Below are 19,479 nucleotides of genomic sequence, written 5' to 3' on the forward strand. Positions count from 1 at the left end.
TTACTGGTTATGTGAATAACACAGCATTGGGTTCATTTCATAAATTCAGCTTGAAACAGACTTGGAGTGTACTGAAGTAAAATGACAGATCCAAGTCAGCGAATTCTGAAACAGTTAAGACCACCCAGATATCACTGAGGCACAAAGTAGAGAGGTGAGGTGGGGTCACAGAACTCTACAAGTTTAGTTACTTCCCAACAGACCAAGGGGCCGAAAGTGGAGCCTCCTAATGAGATAAACGTAGGCACTCTTTTGTTCTTCTAGAAGGTTTGAAGTCCTGCTTCTTAAAAATGTGATAAGGGCTTCCCTGGTGGCGCAGTGGTTGAGAGTTCGCCTGCCGATGCAGGGGACACGGGTTCGTGCCCCGGTCCGGGAAGATCCCACATGCCGCGGAGCGGCTGGGCCCGTGAGCCATGGCCGCTGAGCCTGCGAGTCCGGAGCCTTGCTCCGCAACGGGAGAGGCCACAACAGTGAGAGGCCCGCATACCCAAAAAAAAAAAAAAAAAAAAAAAAAAAAAAAATGTGATAATAATTGTCATCACCAGAAACTAAATTAATATCTTAATCAGATTTCCAAACTGCAATCTCTCAAACTCCAATCACTGTGTTAACATTTTGGTCTATTATTAAATTACTATACAGCACAATGACTCACTTGAGTCCATCTCACTTGAGTAAACCATGGTTCAAATCACTCGTACATAACACCCGTCATGCCATCACTTTATTTCTCAGTTACATTCTTGTCTTTAGAGCAGTGATTCTCAATTTTGTGTCCCCCTTCCACAACATATTTGCCAACATTTGCCTCACAGTTGGTTGTCGCAGCTGGGGAGAATGCAGGGAGAATGGTGTGCTATGCATCTCTGGACAAAGGCCAGGGGTGTCACTCCACATCCACAATGCCTAGGACAGTCCCCCACAGCAAAGTACTATCTGGCCAAAATTGGCAATAGTGTTGAAGCTGAGAAACCCTGCCTTAGAATGAGAAGATTTAGGCTCAAATCCAAGTCAGCTATGTAATGCTAAATAAATCACTTAATCTTTATGAGCCACATCTGTAAAAAGTGGTTAGCAATCCCTTATTAACAAAGTATGGTTAGGATTAATGACACAATGTAAAAGCACTGCATAAACCTTAAAGGGTTTACCAAATGCTAATCTCATCCTAATCCTTTTAACAAAATATTTTCTATTTTAAACAGCAAAATGCTAAACAGAATTATACAGAAAGAAAAAAAAACACTACATTGCTTTGTCAGTTTGAGTAGGCGTGTCTCCAATAAACCCAGGTGTTCATTTATTTTTTCAGCTAATAATATCTGCTGTGGCTTCTTAGTCTTGGAAGACTTCTTGGAAGAACCCTAGAAACATTGGTTAAATGTCAGAACGTACTTCAACATGTTTCAAGAATTGTCATTTTCAAATAATATTCTTTAAATTATGTTTCATACTTGGTAGACCAAACTATGAATCTACATGGTAAAATGTATTAATAATTAATAATAAGCCATTGTAGCCTAACTAAATGCCAGACACAGTATTAAGTGTTTTATGGATGTTAACCAAAATATTTCTTCTCTTCCCTCTCCCTTTTTCCTAGTAACTTCTGCTCCCCTAAACAGCTCCCCCCAATACACACACCATTCTGAGAGCAGTTGAGGGTATATCTCTAAAAATCCTCAAAAGAAAATGCTCTCAGAAATGTATCCCTTTTTCCTTTTTTTCCTTTCTTTTTCCCAGAGGGAGCTTCTTTACAAGGAAGCTAATTGCTTTTGCTGCTTTGCCTTTCATTGCACATGACAGGATCAGCAATTAGTGGACTAAGAATTGGCGGGTATGAGCTCAGGCTCCCCACCATGCTTTCATCTGTCTGAGCCTGAGAATGGACTGGTTAATGTCTCCTCTTCTCCAAAAAAATAGACCTCCCATGCTCTTTTAGGCTTAAAGGGACCCTGAATGGTTATAATGACTTCTGACTCCCATAAAGTAGGTATTAGGTTCTCAGTCCCTACAGTCTTAGTCTGAAAGAAGTATACCAACCTTCTGCTGGACTAGAGGCTCCAAGGAAAGGGGCAAGGGGTCCTGTCCTACCATGATGTGAAGGGACAGAGCCCTGAGTCAAGGCCTGGGTGACATAAAGGGTCTGGCTGACGGACTCTTGAGTGGACAACACTTGGTGAAAAAAAAAACGCTCAAGTTGCTTTCAGCTTAATCAAAACCTTCTCTAGACAACCCTCCCCCCAACAAATGTAGTATGGCTAAAAATATTCATCCAGTGGGGTTTTTTTAAGCTTTTGCAACATATAATAGAGAGAGAAATGGAGCTACTCCAACTGAAACAGGCTTGGGGGTAACAGTTTCTACCCTGGCCCCAGTCACAGAAGGGGCGTCAAGTACTGTAGCTCCTAATGCTCCTCAGAAACCTGATAAACTAAGCAGTACTTCAAGATTTGATCTACAAAATCATTTAGCCACATAGTTTCAAGAAAAGGCAATAAAATAAGATTCTAGTAAGACCCATGCTAGGGAGGCAGATATTAAAAAGTTGTCTCTAACATTACCAGCCTCATAAAGGAGACAACTGAGGTGTCACAGGGAGTTTAGGAAATCTACTTTGAACAGAGTGAAAAGCTCTGACGTGTATTTTCTGCATTCAGTGACCCACTCAGAATAATAAAAATCTTCAGTCTGGGAGAGACTGTGGAGGGCTTTCAGTCCAATGTCCAACTGGGTGTAGGAAGCTCTCTATCAACACCTAACTGATCATCAGTACGTGTGACAGGGGGCTATTAAGTATTCTAGCACGGATACCTTTTCATTTTCTTGATAATAATTAAAAGGAAAAAAAGCTCTTCACATATTCGCTTTCTTTTATGTAAATACAACAAATTAAAAATTGATCAATTTTCTAACATGTTCACTAATACTACATGACCTCTTAGAAAATTCAGCTAAATATACCTTTAAAGATGAAACACAAAGAACAATTACCTCCTCTGGCATTTCTTCTTGGTCAGTAACACCAAACAGAGATTTGCACCCTGATGTGATGTCCAACATCTTTTTTCCATAATTTATAATCATTACTGCCAGGTCATATTCCTTCCATGAACGCAGAATCTAATTTAAAATATTTATTAATTATCTCTGTTGGAAACTCAAGTCTATTTTCAAGAGTCATGTATCAACTTCCATAAATTCAAAAGTCTCATGTTTTGGATATAACTCCCCTGTTTCTGTTAAGAAAACTGTAAGCTTACCTCCAGATCATATTTCCCTAGAATTAAAACTGCATGATTTCACTATTTTAAATAAAGGACAAAACCAGGAATCTCATCAGTAATGAATTCTCCATATCTCTGGGACATACAGCCATACCTCTTTTGGTATAGTAAGTTAACTATGAAAAAACATTTCCACTTAAAAGATCCATGCTAAAACAAAACCATTCTTAAAGGTCACATAACCACCACTTCTTGTCTTGAGTTGTCTTCTTTGTGAAATGGCACAATTACTGACCTCATGATGTCTTGGGGGCATTTATAGCAGTAAATGATTTACAAGACGTTCTGGCAGTAAACTAGGCTGGAGGTCAGCTGGTTTTGGCAGGTTCTCATGAGCCGTAGGGGAAGCACACACTGACTCACGAGAAGGGGCCCGCTCTGCCACTTTCGTCCACGCTCCTGGTTATGAACTGTTATCTGGCCTCCTCTAGCCTGGCCCTTACCTACCTCTCCAGTGTCATCTTCCACTATTCATCTCCTTGCACTTTAAGCTTACAAAATATTAAGCCGAGTATAAATCCTGCTACTCACCATGGTATCAGGACTTCATGCCTTCCTACAGCTGAGGCCTTTCCCAGAACAGCTTTCCCACCTGATTTATATAGCTTTACTTGGTCATTAAAACCTGGGCTCTAGCACTAACTCCAGGAAAGCTTCCCTGGCCAGCAATCTGATTTGCATAGACCCTGCTCTAGTGAAAGAGCCCATAAAGGGGACATATTCACCGTAAATCCCCAGGACAATACTCTCAGGGTATAAATAACTTTGTATGAATTTATCTGTAGGTGTATTCTGTTAAGCTGAATAGGTTAGTATTTAAGATAAGTAACAACTATTACTTCCCAGGCAGGGAAAGAATATATAAGGTGGCTGAAAAACAGTGAGTGGCTGCTTGAAGCTCATGAGACCTACACCTAATGCAAACGCTAAGAACTGGAAATATTTCTGTAGGACCAGGGCAATGGTGTTAAACTAATGTTGACTGTGGGACAGAATGTAGAAAGGAAAACAGTGAAACAAATTTTGCCAAGGTAGGTGTGGTTAGGTCAAGCAGGGCTTTGAATGCTAGGCAAAACTGTCCAGTCTCATTGTAAAACCGATAAGAGAGGAAACAAGTTTTGTTATTAGAAAACAGAAGTGAGCTAACGTTTGCTCCCCATTCACCTTTGCTTTCCAACATATTTGGTTTATACAGCACTGTGCAATCTTTTCTCCTTGTTTTAACATGCCAGTGGAAAATACTTAAATGAGAATGAATTTTTCCAAACAAAAGAAAAACAGAGAACCAATTCTACTTAACATACCAAATGGTGAACAGAAATTTTTTAAATGTGCCAGATGCTTGGCATAATAAATTTTTTAACAATGCAAAAATTATCAAATATTTAAGATGACATGTCTCAGAAGTGGTACTTTATTTGGAATTCTGGCAGCTTTCAGAAAAAAATACTGCTCCTTAAAGAAGAAAGATTGAACCATCCGGAAAGATTACCAATTTTTAAAACAGAACAGAGAAAAGAAACAGGGCCGTTTGACTAATTGGGCTTTACATGTCCTAAGAGAAAATCTCTGTAAAAATATGTTTATATCAAATGAATGCCTCAAATCTGGGATTCAGGGGTAGTCAGGCTTCTGGGTCTATTGGTCAGGCTGGAGAAAACTTCTGAAATGACAATTCTCAGAGTATCAATTTGGGACAGAACCAGCTCTAGCATCAAATCCTGACATTAACATATAGTGTGTTGGCCAAAAAGTTCTTTGGGGTTTTGCCTTAACACCTCACAGAAAACCCAAACGAACTTTTTTGGCCAATTCAATATACTTTAAAGAAAATGTCCAGAACATTCAGGGTCATTTCTACAATAATGTCCAGAGGATCTCAAAATGATTCCTCAGGCGGGGGAAAGGGGCTGGAGTCACAGGTGGCGGTCAAGAAATACAGAGCCAGCCGCAAACTGCTGTGGGAGAAAAACCACAGGCAGCTGAGAGAGGAGGCATGCGAATTTCGTGGAGGACCTCAGCCTCCACACGGCCCCAAACGCTGGGTGGAAACCCTGCTTATTCTAGGTCAGCACTCTCTCCCGTCTCCCACGGGGGCTGTTACACAAACATCTTCTCACATCTCTGAAGCCCACCCTTACTCTCCACCTCCCCACTCTCTGCAAATGACCTTGCTTCCTTTCCAGAGAGCAGTGCAGGGGAACTGGCGTATCTGCTGTCCCCAAACCCACCTACACACCCATGCGTAAGGATAACCATCCTCCTCCTGTGAGAGAGGAGAGGCAGATGTCCTGTCCAAGCTGACCCCACACGTGCCCGGATCCCGCTGCTGGGACCCTGGTCTAGGGGCCACCTCTCCTCTCCTCCATCCTTATCCCTTCCCTCTCCTGACTCCTCCCCATTAACGGTCATATACGGAGTGCCTGTGTAAGCAGGACTGGTTTTTTGGTTGGCTGGTTGGTTGGCTGTTTAGTTGGTTTTTAGCAGGAGAAGTTACTATTGGCAAGTTACAAGCAACGAGCTGCCTTGGAATAAAGTTTCTTTGTTCTGGAAGAAACACTGCAGCAGCCACGGTTAGTTATTTAAATGTAAGGTGAACAGCTGCCCAGTGCCCTGGAAAGACAGTGTAACCCAGTATTTTCTTATTTGAAAATGACACCCCTGTCCTGGAAATACTCATTGATGGAAGAGTTTGGGGGGAAAGGGGGAGGTGAGGCCAAGCAGATGAATATATTCTAAAGAAAAGTAACCTTGGAAGGTGCCCTTTTAGCCCAGGATTACACTAATTGATGTGTGTGTGTGACTGAGCAGTGGGAATGGAAAGGGATCCTTTGGATTGTGTGGGACCCCTGCTTTCAACAGTTACCCCCTTGTGACAATGACAGAACTAATAGCACCAGAAAGATTCTTAAGGTTGGGGAGGGGTTAGGAATAATAAAACACCTTTGGACTAATCACCTTTCCAATTCTTCCTCTTGCCTAGTGGAAGCCAGATGGGACCCGTGGACTAACAACACCCTTGAGATTCTTAAGACAATTCTCTTCTTTTCTTACTCTACACATTGACCCCGGGTGATACCATCTATCTCTGTTGCTTCAGTTGAGCCCGTATACTAATGACTCCGTTGTCTTTACGTATATTTGGCCTCTCCTGAACTTCAAGCCTATAGGTCCAATTATATAATGTCCACCTCTCTGGATATCCTGTATGCCCCCAAATTCAATATATTCAAAACTCATTATCTTTTCCCCCTTTCCCACCCAGGGTTCAACAAATTGCATTGTACCCACCCAACTGCCCAGATAGCTGGATTACTGTGGACTTTTCCCTCTCCCTCCTTGATCCCCCCCTACTCAATTCTATCTCATAAATAACTTTTGAATCCTTTCAATTCTATCTCTCACTTTTTCCACACTAGTTTAGTTCATCACCTCTCGCCTTCTAACTCATTTCCTGCCTTGGATCTTATCCCCCTCTAATTATTAGCTGTTGTGCAACGAGAATAATTTCTTTTTTCTAAAATGCAAATCTCATTACGTCATTCCCAGGTTTGGAAACCCTTGAATGGCTTCTCTCTGACCTCATTAGATGGCCATTCATCATCTGGTACTTGTTCACTGTTCCACTTTTTAAGGTGACTGAAATATTTAATCATATCTTCCATAATTAAAAATAAATCTGATCCTTCTTTTCCCAAACTGTGAAATTATTTCCTATTTTCTCATTGATTACTGCCTGAGGCAATCAATGTTAATAATCCTGCAACTGCTGTATTTTTAAAAAATAAATGCCTTTAAGCTTTGTCTATAGTGTCTTACCATTAAAAAAAAGTATTTTTAAATTATCGTGTCATCTATTTATCTATTTTTGTGTGTGTATCTTTTGAATTTTGTGCCCTGTTGAGAAAGGTCTCCCCTGATTTCAAGGCAATCCAAATATCCTCAAATCCATCTGGACTTCATTTTGTTTACAGTATGAGGTAGGGCTCTGGCGTTATTTTCAAATGAAGAGTCAGTTATATCACCACCTTTTATTGATAAATTATCATTTTCTCAATGAATATAAATGCCATCTTTGTCTTATATTAAGTTCTTCCTGTAGACCCGGAGCCAGCTCTTCCCGGAGTCTCTATTTTATTCCACTGATCTATTTGCCCGTTACTGTGTTAAGACCATTTTTTATTGAAGTGGCCTTGGTAAATTTTAATACCTACTGAGAATTTCTAAGTAACACTAATCAGTTTCAAAGAAACCCCACTAGGATTCTGATTAAAACTGCAATGCATGGAAATATTATTTTAGGAAAGATTTATATAGCTATGACAGTAAGCCTTCCTATTCAGGAACTTGGTGTGGCCTGCCATATGTGCAGATCTTATTTTGTGTCCTTCAGTAAGATTTCACATTTCTTTTATTTAGGTTCTTTAACATTTTGTTAAGTTTAAAATAGTGTGTATTATAAGTGATATATATTTCCCCTGTCCATTTCTAACTGGCTACTACTCATATTAAAAATAAAAACAATAAGAAAAACATTTTTAAAAACCCAACTTATCAGTTTGTGTCTTACATAACTTTATAACTTCTTATAAATTCTTATACCATTTTATAAATTCTTTTTAATTCTAGTAATCTTTTACTAGATTTTCATGGGTTTTTGAGACCTCTACAATTACAAATTATGCTTTTCTAATATTATAAAATTATTTCATACCCTTATCTATTTCATCAGACCAGATCTCTACAAATAATGAATCACATTATTAAGAGTCAGTATCTCCTGTGCCTGATTTTAAGGAAACAGCTTCAAAAATTTGCCGTTTAGTATGATATTTGCTAAAAATTTTTGGTAAATGTCTTTATCATTATGCAATAACTTCCTTCCCTTCCTAACCTATTTAAAAGTTTTATTAGGAAAAGTTGCTGAGTGTTATTAAACGCCTTTGTAGCATTTTTCATATAACCTAATTGTTTTTCTCCTTTAATTTGCTGTTGTAAACAATTCAAGTTTTGTTTTAATTCAGACTTCACCTTTAATACTTGACAATGAGACTGCCCTAAGACACTGAATTCTGCTTTTTCAAATATGAAAATTGCCACTCTTCCTTCATTTTTGTTTGCATTTTCCCAGTATCTTTGTCTATTTATTTTTCAAATTGCTTGTTATCTTGTTTTACAAGTGTTTCTTCAAATAATACACATTTGAATCTGCCTTTTCAGCCCATCTGACAGTCTCTGTCTCCTGAGTTCTTTCACGCTTAGGGAAGTAATTAATGTACTTGGTTTTATTCCTTCCATCTTAAGTACAATCTCACTTTCCTTCTTCTTACTTTGGCGAATTAGCCATTTTTCATCCCTGTCATTTTTTCCTGTTCCTTTTTCCTCCCTGTCATTCCTCTGTTTGCTTTTCTTTCCTGTCAATTTTGAAGTCCTACTGTGCTTTTAAAGATCAGCTCATGCCTACATATTCCTGAGTCATCTTTAAATATATATATTCCATCAAAAGAAAATAATAATGTTATACAATATGTGGGGACTTCCCTGGTGGCACAGTGGTTAAGAATCTGCCTGCAAATGCAGGGGACACGGGTTCGAGCCCTGGTTCAGGAAGATCCCACATGCCGCGGAGCAACTAAGCCCATGCGCCACAACTACTGAGCCTGCAGCTCTAGAGCCCATGAACCACAACTATCTGAGCCCACGTGCCACAACTACTGAAGCCCGCACGCCTAGAGCCCGTGCTCCGCAACAAGAGAAGCCACCGCAATGAGAGGTCCGCATACCACAACGAAGAGTAGCCCCCGCTCACCACAACTAGAGAAAGCCCGCGCGCAGCAACGAAGACCCGACGCAGCCAAAATAAATTAATTAATTAATTTAAAAAAATAATGTTATACAACATGTAGTTTTATACTATATGTATTTTTAACACACATGCACCATGCATCTATAGCTGCTCACGCCTCCCTCAACCCCAAACAGGATAGAAGCTTCACTTCTAGGTTACTGTTAAGTTTTTCTTTCAAGGATGACTCTTGTATTTCAAAAGTCCCTACTTAGCATTTATATTACAAAGTCCTAGTCACATCATTATTATCTATTTAACTTTAATAATACATATATTGCAAGATTCGATGCTCCCATTATTCCTCTCCTTTTTATCTTTCCCTATCTTGGGATTTCTGTTCTGAACCAACTGTCATTTGATAGAGTATTTCCCCAAGTGTTGTCCTCAGATAAGTACATGGACAGAATACTTTTTAAATGCCTGCACTTCTGAAAATGTTTATTTTGCCCTGACAAATGAATGATATCTTTTCCTGGTTAGTAATTTTGGGGCCTTAGTCTTCTTCCCTCAGGATTCTATAAATGCTGCTCCAGGAATTTAACTGTTAGTGTTGCTGATTTAAAAAGTCTGAAGCTAATTGATTCTCTTTCCATTGCAAATAAATAATCTGTTCTTTGGGTCTCAAAACTTTAAGATTCGTCCTTAATCTTGGACTCCAGGAATTTTACCAACATGTGTCTACACATATATTCTTACATTAATCCTGCCTGGGACTCAGAAAGATGATTACTTCTCTACTTATTTCTTTTCTACCTCCAGACTCCTTTGTTTCATGTTATGACTTCTGGATCTGTCTTGTGAATTTATCTCTAGATAATTCTATTCTACATTGTCGGGTATTTCTTGAGCTTCCAGATGTGACTCGAGAAGTATCATAATCATAATCTTTACCTATTTAATTTTTTAATCAAAAATTAAATTTGTTGTATATGAAAGCTGTTAAGAGTAAATCCTGAGTTCTCATCACAAGAAAAAAAATTTTTCTATTTCTTTAATTTTGTATCTATAGGAGATGATGCATGTTCACTAAATTTACTGTGGTAATCACCTCATGATGTATGTAAATCAAGTCATTATGTTGTACACCTTAAACTTACACAGTGCCGTATGCCAGTTATATCTCAGTAAAACCGGAAGAAAAAAATAAATTTGTTCTGATTGCATTGCTTGAAAGGTTTCTTTTTCTTAAGTCATCTCTGATCCTTTTCAACAGGGTGAGGGTAAATAATACAATTATTCTAGTGTTTGGCCTCTTCCCTTAAGTGAGTTGTTATTTTTCTTCCTGCTAAAGGCTTATGCTCCCTCAGCATCTACACAGACCAGGTCACAGATGTCTCTCCAAGAGCGGCAAACCAGTGAGTGACGGAAGGAATATGATTTTCTGCTCCTGAGGTCAGGCCAGGAGCCTGAATTGCCAGCAAACCATGACCTTTTTGCTAAGGTAGAGGGTAGAGGCTTCTCTGTTGCCAGACCTCCACAGAAGCAAACTTAAGTCCCATCCTATCAGCCCATCCATGCAGTATTCTTCCAGATCACTGCCAAATCAGAAAGGTTCTGGGAAGACTACATAACACAGGTAGGCAAATATGGCCCTTCTTTGAAGAGATTCGCTGGATTCAGTCAACCAAAGCCCTTGAAGAAACACACAATGCTGGCCTTTGAGCCAAGCAGTGAGGATACATAAGCCTACACCTCTCTGCCCCTGGTATCTTGTTCTTTCTTGATTCTAGAACGAACGAGGTCCCATAAAATGTCTTCTTTCAGCTCCCTCTCCCTGGCCTAAGATAGGCCCTTCCAGACTTTACCAACTAGCCTGCTCAGGCTACTTTGGAACTAAAATGTTTTGGGGGTATTATTTTTCAAAGTATTCTAATTACTGTGATTACAAGTAGCTTAACTTGCTAAACCATTACGGCTCCTAAGTTCCATGACACTAGACAAAGAATGAGATAAATACCTTTGTTATGTAGAAGATACAACAAGCTATCATGTGCTGTACACTTTCAAAGCTCGCAATATGTTTCTTTGAGTGAATATTTGGTAGTCCTTGCAAAACCTCAACACACTTTATCAAGATCTGAAATATAGAAGCACAATGGTTTTTGTTGAAAACGATCATCCTTACTCAGTGAAAAATGCTCTATTCAAATCATGAAGGTTTTAAGCCATCAAATTTTATTGTTTTTAATAATTACGGTTAAATTGCTTATTATGCATAAAGAAGTGTACCCGGAGATAAAACTGATAAATTCAATTTTCAGATGAGTCCTGCATCTAAAGTAACTTGAAAACTAGTGGAGAGGATAAAATAAATATACAAATAAATAAAACAAAGCGCATTTTGACAAGTGCCATAGGCAGAATGTTACATGTATACAAGAAACTAAAGATCACATTCAGGCTTAGGAGGACTTTGAAAAACCACATGGAGAAAGATGTACCATATTAAATATACAGTGATATGGGTACTTGAAATAATAGTTTCCTTTAAAATTAAAACCAAGCACTCATATCCCAGGAAATCAATTAATATTGGCACTTACTTCCTTAACTACTCTTCGTATTATGTGATCCCAAATTTGATCCAGAGCTAGACAATTAAGTTTAGCTTTCAATACTGCCTCACAGCTCTGAGCAATATTACTATCAGAAAAGCAGAGCTGACACTGCATCAATCTATTCATCATTCAGATTATTCCAAAAGACAAATTAATATATGGAGGTTGGTCCTTTGTGGGCATATTAATTGCTTCAAGCCACCATTCTAACAATATTATTACTGTTGTTACAGAACACTTATGCATTTTTTTTAATGCTGCTTTAATTCCTCCCCTCCACCATCACCCTCTCCCACCCTACCGTACCATATCCCCAAATTGTGTTAACAACCTAGTAGCTCTGTAGTCTTCTCTAGGCTCACGTAATTATGCGCGCGCGCGCGCGTGTGTGTGTGTGTGTGTGTGTGTATATATGGAGGGTTAATGCTATTTTACAAAATGATATTTATACACACCTTTCTGAACTATGCATCTCCCCTTCAAGCATGTCTTGTGAAAAATCCCTCCAAGTCTACAGGTACACCTCTAATTCATCATTTCTAATGGTTACATAATATTATTTAGTGTGAACCAATCATAATTTATTCAGCCATTTCCAGATTCTTCCTGTTGCACAGTTTTAAGGTTGATGTTTTACAATCTGGCAGTACTGGCCATCCTCCTGTTACTGCATGTCCTCTTTGTCTCCCGCTTTTTTGCCACCATCAAGAATGCCACATGGGCTTCCCTGGTGGCGCAGTGGTTGGGAGTCTGCCTGCCAATGCAGGGGGCACGGGTTCATGCCCCGGTCCGGGAGGATCCCGTGTGCCGCGGGGCCGCTGAGCCCGCGTGCCCAGAGCCTGTGCTCCGCAGCAGGAGAGGCCACAACAGTGAGAGGCCCGTGAACCGGAAAAAAAAAAAAAAGAATGCCACAATAAACATGCTTATACAGGGAATTCCCTGGTGGTCCAGTGGTTAGGACTTAGCGCTTTCACTGCCATGGCCTGGGTTCAATCCCCCCGTTGGGGAACTAATATCCCACAAGCAGTGTGGCGTGGATACACAAAAACAACAACAGAAAAAACACCCTTATACGAGCTCAGTTGCCAAAATGAGTGGCAAGTGAGGTGCCAGCTTTGGGATGATACCCAGCGAGAGTGAGGCACCGTCCTCCAGGGCCCAGTATATACTCTAAATCAGTGACCCTTATGTGGTACTGTGTTCCCAGCAGGTAGAACACATGGAACCAACGGGTGGAACTAGGGGTGATTTTAATCTATGGGATAAATTGCTAATAAAGGGACAGCTGTGTTGGGTAAATGTAATTTTTAATTTACTAAAATCTTACTCTATGGTAAAAATTACGAGCAGAGGAATTTGTATGTTAGGTATATTTGCTTTTAATTTTACTTAAATTATATTCAGTTTAATTAAAATTAAGATTGCTTTACCAAATTTCAAAGCCAATAAAATTCACATTTCTCCCACCAATGAAAGGGAATGTCTTTGCCCCACATTCTCACCAGCAATAGGAGTTACAGATCTTTTCAACTCTGCTAGTGATATCATATTACTGATTTAATGTGCATTTCTATGGATATTCAGAATTTGAGTATCTTTTCATATGTTTTTTGGCTACTTGAATTTGCTCTCCTGTAAACTGCCTATTATTATCCTGTGCCCATTTTTTATTAGTTACTGTCAATTTGTAAGACTTTTTGTTATATATATTTACCCTCATCAGTGCTACTTTTCCCAGATCCCTAAATTATCTGCTATCTTTGTTATGGTCCCTTTCGTCACACGTGGGTTGCCATAAATATAGTCAAATGTGTCTTATCTTTCTTGTTATTTCCAAGAGTTCTATCTTGGTTAGAAAGTGTTTCCCAACCCTCGGTTGCATATGTAATCTCTTGGGTTTTTTTTTTTCCTAAAAGTTTTGGCTTTCTTTTACATCTAAGTCTTTAATACATCTGGACTTTCTATGTATGGTACAAAACAGGGGTCAAATCCTACTTTCTTTCAAAGGAATATCCAAATGTTTCACCACCATTTACTAAAAATATCCATTATCTTCCCACTGAAGTGGAATGCCAATTCCATCATATATTACATTCTCATCCAAAGTGAGGCCTATTTCTGGAATCTCTCCTTTGTTCCACTCATCTTTTCCTGCTCTGAATAATACAATTTATTTTGAAACTCCTTTCCTAAGGTCTTCCTCATAGCTACAACCCACTTTCTGAGTTAAAGGCACCCTGAAGCAGTGGGATCCTGGAGAATGACAGGGAACTACCCTGAACTCAACCAACTAAGCATCAATTGCAGACGCTGTTCCCCGGGTGCTGTCTTTGCTGGAGCACACTAAAAGGGGAGCCTCGATGTGGCTGATGTTGTCTTTTCTATCCTATTGGACAGAAGTAATCTCCGATGGGGAAGAAGTATCAGAAGGAGTTCCCAGTCACACTGGGCAGACAAGAACATACATTTAGAGTCTTGCCACAGGGCAATGATAACTCTCCCACCCTCTGACCTAATATTTTATGAAAGAACCTGAACTTTCTGGACACGTCTCAAAACAAAACATTAGACCGCCATCAAAAAGCCATGTTAATTGAACCTAATAAACAAGAAATGGCAAATACATTGCAGATGTGAGATGCATGTCCTCCAGAGGGTAGAAATAAACCCTAAGAAGAGTCAGGGGCCTGACACATTAATGAAATGTCTGGGCCATGCTGAGACACTCCCTCCAAAGTAGGTCTGACATCTGGAATCTCTCACCTCTAAGAAGACAGAACAATGCCAGGGAAATGCTTTTGGGGTCCCGAGGAAGCATATTCCACATTCTGGAACACTGCTCTGATCCACTCACAAGTGACATGGAACTGCCAGCTATGAGTCTAGATTTTGCATTTTGGAGGCAGATCTCTTCAATAGCTGAACTATTGAGTTGGCCAAAAAGTCTGTTTGGTTTTAAATAAAAATAAGACACATTTTTCATTTTCACCAAGAACTTTATTGAACAACGAATTTATTAACCAAATGAACTTTTTGGCCAACCCAATACTTAACTAGGTGGGGGGCATGTGAGAGAAGCAGGCATGTCTATGCTCCAGTTTAGCCCCTCCAAGGGGAATATTTGTTAAGTTACTGAAGCTCTCGGGTTAGTTTCCTCAGTAGTGAATTAAACACTTTATACTTTGCATGAGTTCACTCATATCTTCTTGATTCTCAAAATCGGAGTCAACGAGGACGGTGACAGCCAACGATGGTGATAACGACGACTTCGTGTAAGTATGAGCAGTCCGACCTTACTTCTCTCATGGCTTCCTGTGGTCGGCAGCATTCTGAGACAGTCCTCGAGATTCTGCCCCCGGTGTACAAGCCCTGTATAATCCCTTCTCCTTGAGGGCAAGTAGGACCTGTGATGGGATGCTTGCTCTCATCACTACATTACATTATGTAAGACTCCTCGTGCATCTTAGAGGATACTCCCCTGCTGGCCTGAAAGGAGCAAACTGCCATGTGGTGGAGAAGGCCATGTGGCAGGGCACTGGTAGCCAGCCCTTCAGAACTGAGGACCGCATCACACAGCCACAAGGAAATGAATTCTCTCAACAACCAATGAGTCTGGAAGAGAACCCAGAGGCTCAGGTGGGATCACAGCTCTGACCAACGCCTTGATTTTAGCCTGATGAGAGACCCTGATCAGAAGATCCAGACAACCTGTATCCAGCCTCCTGACCTACAGAGACTATGAGATAGTAAATGGGTGTTGTTTTGAGCCACTGAGTTTATAGTGATTTGTTAGGAAGCATAGACAACTAATATAATCCCTTCAGCCAGGTCCCACCTACCCTTTTTCCAAAAATTCCAACTCCACCACAGAGACATCAAGTCTTTTTTCTCCTGGGTCATCCATCAGTTTTTCCCCCTAGATGATGGCTTTAACAATATGCTCTGAATAAATATTGTTGTTTCTAACATTACAAGAACATAAAAATTGAAATAACTTAAAAAACCTAGAAAAGTATATTGCCAATATTTAAATATGGACAGCAATGGGACTGACTTTTCAGGGAAACACATCTTAAGTCCTTATTTCTATTCGCCCAGATATACAATTTAAATTATTAAAACGTTTTTCAGTTAACTCATGAAATTTCATAATACTTGCTCTTGACCTATTTGTACTTTCTAAGGACACATTGCTTTTTCTTTTCCAAAATGCATTATTGAGTTTCCTTTGTAAAATACCCTTATCTGGGTGGAAAAAAATACCCTTACCCGTACAACAGGTACCAAAACAATACTGTGATAGATGATAGGAGCAAGGAGGCCATAACATTGAGTAACAGCTTGAAGGGCATAACTGGAATCATTTAGGTAGTTGCTCAGTTCCAATGCCACTAATACTCTCTCACATTCAATTAGTCTAGCAATCTGTAAAGGAACAGGTATTGTTACTCAAGTTGAACATCAGGTACTTAACTCATGTGTCTCTAATGAGAAGAAAGGATAGGAAATGTGATCCTTGTGGCTTAACAATAACAGGAAGGTTGATATAAAGAAAAACCTAAATTCAGGAACAACTCTAACTCCCCAATAATGCTACATATGGATGACACGATCTTAGAATTAAACTTTAGAATTTTTTATAAATTACAATACAAATACCACTAGTGACAGAAAAGGAACCAATCTTTTTTAATTGGTAAGATAAAATCTTGGCTATAGTTTAGGGGAAAAAAATCTAGCTTTTTCAAAAACATAAACTATAACAAATAATAATTAAAATATAATATTGCTCTAATATTGGTCCTACATGATTAACAGTGTCTTATTTCCCTCCTGGATTTGTGAGAAAATGGTAAATTTACTCTAGACAAAACTAAATCTTCTATTATACTTCTGCTACTTTAAAAAAAAAAAAAGGTAAGTTTTCAATAGACCAAACTAATCTTCTTGTTATACTTCTGCTACTTAAAGTAAAATGTAAAGTTAGGCTTTGTGTGATTAAACGCCACTTAAAAAGAGTAAGAATGCTATCTTATTCCTTATTTCTCTTTCTTGGAGAAAGATTTCATTATTTGTCTGTATACACACACAAGATTATGAACACAGAAAACAGTATGAGTGGCAACCAGAAATTTCCACACAGCAAATTATTATTAGAATGGTAGTCTAGCATTTTGGAATTCACTTAAGTACTTAAACATTGTCCTTATTTTCAGACTAGATTAGGAAAAAAAGAAACTAAATGCAATGTAGTAGGAACAGGTAGATGGCTGTGAATGTTTGGGCTCTACAAGACTGTGAACTTGTCTTAGGCAAAGAATCATGTTTTTTTCACTTTCATATCCACAGAAACTGGCACAGTCTCATGTAACAAGTTATTGGTTAATTAATTAATGAATAAGTGGATGATAGGAAAAAGCAACTGTAAAAGAAAAAAAAAATAAGGCAAAAGTCTCCATATACCTAAGGTGAGTAAAGAAGAGAGAAAAAGAAGAGTGAACCTCAATCTAGATTGAAAAAAACAATGTAGGATTGTTACTAAAAGCAAGAGCATTGTAAGCTTGCTGATGTATGAAGAGCAATGTTTATAAGCACCCTGAGAACCTATCAATAAGAGGTAAGTTAAATTCTGCCTCTGCACAGGAATGCAATATTATAATTTTAAAGAATGTGGCAGACGGATATGTACCAACATGAAAATATGTCCAAGATATATTATGAAAAGTGTTTAAAAGGCAAATTTCAGAACAGCAAGTAGATCATGATTCCATTTTTGTAAATAACATATTTGTCTATGCATACTTTTAAAAATTGGAGAAATCACATGAAAACAATAATGTAGTATTCTTAGGGGCAATAGGATTACAACGGGTTTCACTTTATACTTTATACATTTTTGGATATCTGAATTGATACTACTTTTATTCATGAAAAATATATATAAATTGAAAAGAAGGGAAAAACACCATGAACTCCAGCCTGTGAAACCTACATACAATATCAAATAAACCAGCACAATCATGCAAAGGCCTCTCAGTCCATTCACAAGCCAGGATATGCAATCCCCAAAGAACATAAACTTGAAACATCAACAAACACAGGGAAATCAGCACATGTGCAATCACTTTAATTCACTTACTTGTTGAGAGGGGAAAATCTCATTGCCTTTAATATTATCACAGAAAAGATTTTCTTCTTTAATTTTAATGTCACTTGTTACAAAAATATTTCTAAGAAAAAGATATAAGAGAATTGAAGAACTCTCTGCCAAAATATCTGAATGTAATCTGCAAAAAGAAGTAAATGATGTTACAGGTATAAATTGATTTAGCATGTGAACTCGACTTTTTAGATTGATTTGTTCTTAATACCGACACAATGATCCCAAGACAGCAGCAAAAGTTTATGGAACAAAAGTTTGTGGAACAGTTACTCTTGCACAGCTGTTTAAACTGAAATTAAAAACTATTCTTAACAAGCTCACAACTAAGAAAATTAAGCTGTTGACATATTATGTCATGGATACATAAAAATAACTACTGGCAAAGTTTTCTGGTTCTGATATATAAAGTTCTATTCTATCAATATAATGAAATCGCTATAGATATTCAGAAGTTTGGGAAACAGGTCCAATATTTCAATCAATAAACTTTCTGAAAGTGAGGGTTATTTATAGCAAAATCAGCCACGGTTAAAGAGAGGTAGAGACAGAGAGATTTGGGGTGGGGCGGTGGAGGGGCAGAGTTACTTCTAATTATCTTTTCTAAATCACAGTCAACAGTGCCAACCACTGGCAAAACCGTGAAATCTGTAGTCTTCCTTCTTTGTTTCCATAGTCCCTTCCTTGCCCTTAAGCCTTACTTGGTGACAAACCCTCTCTCCTAAGCTTCAAGTCCCTCCACTCTCCATACCCTCTATCCCTATAAAACGGGAAAGGATCTGACATCAGTAATTCACACCTGAAGACGATCTGTTTCACCACCAGGTTAAACTCCGAAATTGTCTTTGCCCAGAGACTTTTAGTTCTCCCGCTTCTGCAACTCATATACTAAACTTTCTTTGTCCTCGCCACGACCATGAGTACCTAGACATACACAGTGAGTCCAGACTATCGCCTCCCCCTGGCTCTGTTTCCTCCCCTACCCAGCTCGGGCTCTGGTCAGTCATTTCCATTCAGATTCTGCACCCCTTATTTTATGCAATAATCAACTTGCCTGACCTTGCATAGATGTCACCGTTCGACTTTTCTATCCCTGCCACAATGGTCAATCAATTATTCACTTATTCATTCTCCTTATTCCTTTTATTTTCCCCACTCAAGCTAGCATTTGCTCAACACCTACCATGACACTATTCTAGGCCCTGGGGTATAAAGATGAATCAAATGTAGCCCTCAGCCATAAGGAATGGGTCTCTACTACAACGCATGTTACATAACATCAACTGAGTCATTAGTGATTCTCAGCAATACTTCCGTTTATCCCTGATGTCTCCTTGTTCATATTCCCCACAGGAAATGATCTGAACCCCCTGTTCCCCATCCCATGTGCTCTGATATCCTCCTAGCTCTATCACCATATATCCTCAGGCTCTCCCTCTCCGCTGGCTCCCTTCTCTCCCTCCTCCAAAGTTCTTTCCTTAAGCCCGCCTTCCCCCTTAAGCCTCTGCCCACTTTCCTCTTATGTTTACCACCAAACTTCATAGGAGTAGTCTTTTCTTGTTACTATTCTCCATTTTCATTTATTCCTTAGCCAATTGCAAAACGTTTCTGGCCCATCACGGCACA

At 39.0% G+C, this 19,479-nt stretch overlaps 1 protein-coding gene across 1 annotated transcript in view; it reads right to left on the reverse strand.

The window, feature by feature from the left end:
- Window positions 1–19,479, reverse strand: part of CFAP54 (cilia and flagella associated protein 54) — a 298,883-nt gene that overhangs the window by 186,962 nt on the left and 92,442 nt on the right. The window contains exons 24-28 of the mRNA XM_032646796.1: window positions 17,833–17,980; window positions 15,963–16,118; window positions 11,093–11,212; window positions 2,995–3,123; window positions 1,250–1,364 (exon numbers count right to left, since the gene is read on the reverse strand). Of these exons, the coding sequence (XP_032502687.1) occupies window positions 1,250–1,364; window positions 2,995–3,123; window positions 11,093–11,212; window positions 15,963–16,118; window positions 17,833–17,980 (668 nt within the window). The remainder of the gene's footprint in view (window positions 1–1,249; window positions 1,365–2,994; window positions 3,124–11,092; window positions 11,213–15,962; window positions 16,119–17,832; window positions 17,981–19,479) is intronic.

The sequence above is a fragment of the Phocoena sinus genome, chromosome 10, assembly GCF_008692025.1.
Source record: "Phocoena sinus isolate mPhoSin1 chromosome 10, mPhoSin1.pri, whole genome shotgun sequence".
Taxonomy (NCBI): Eukaryota; Metazoa; Chordata; class Mammalia; order Artiodactyla; family Phocoenidae; genus Phocoena; species Phocoena sinus.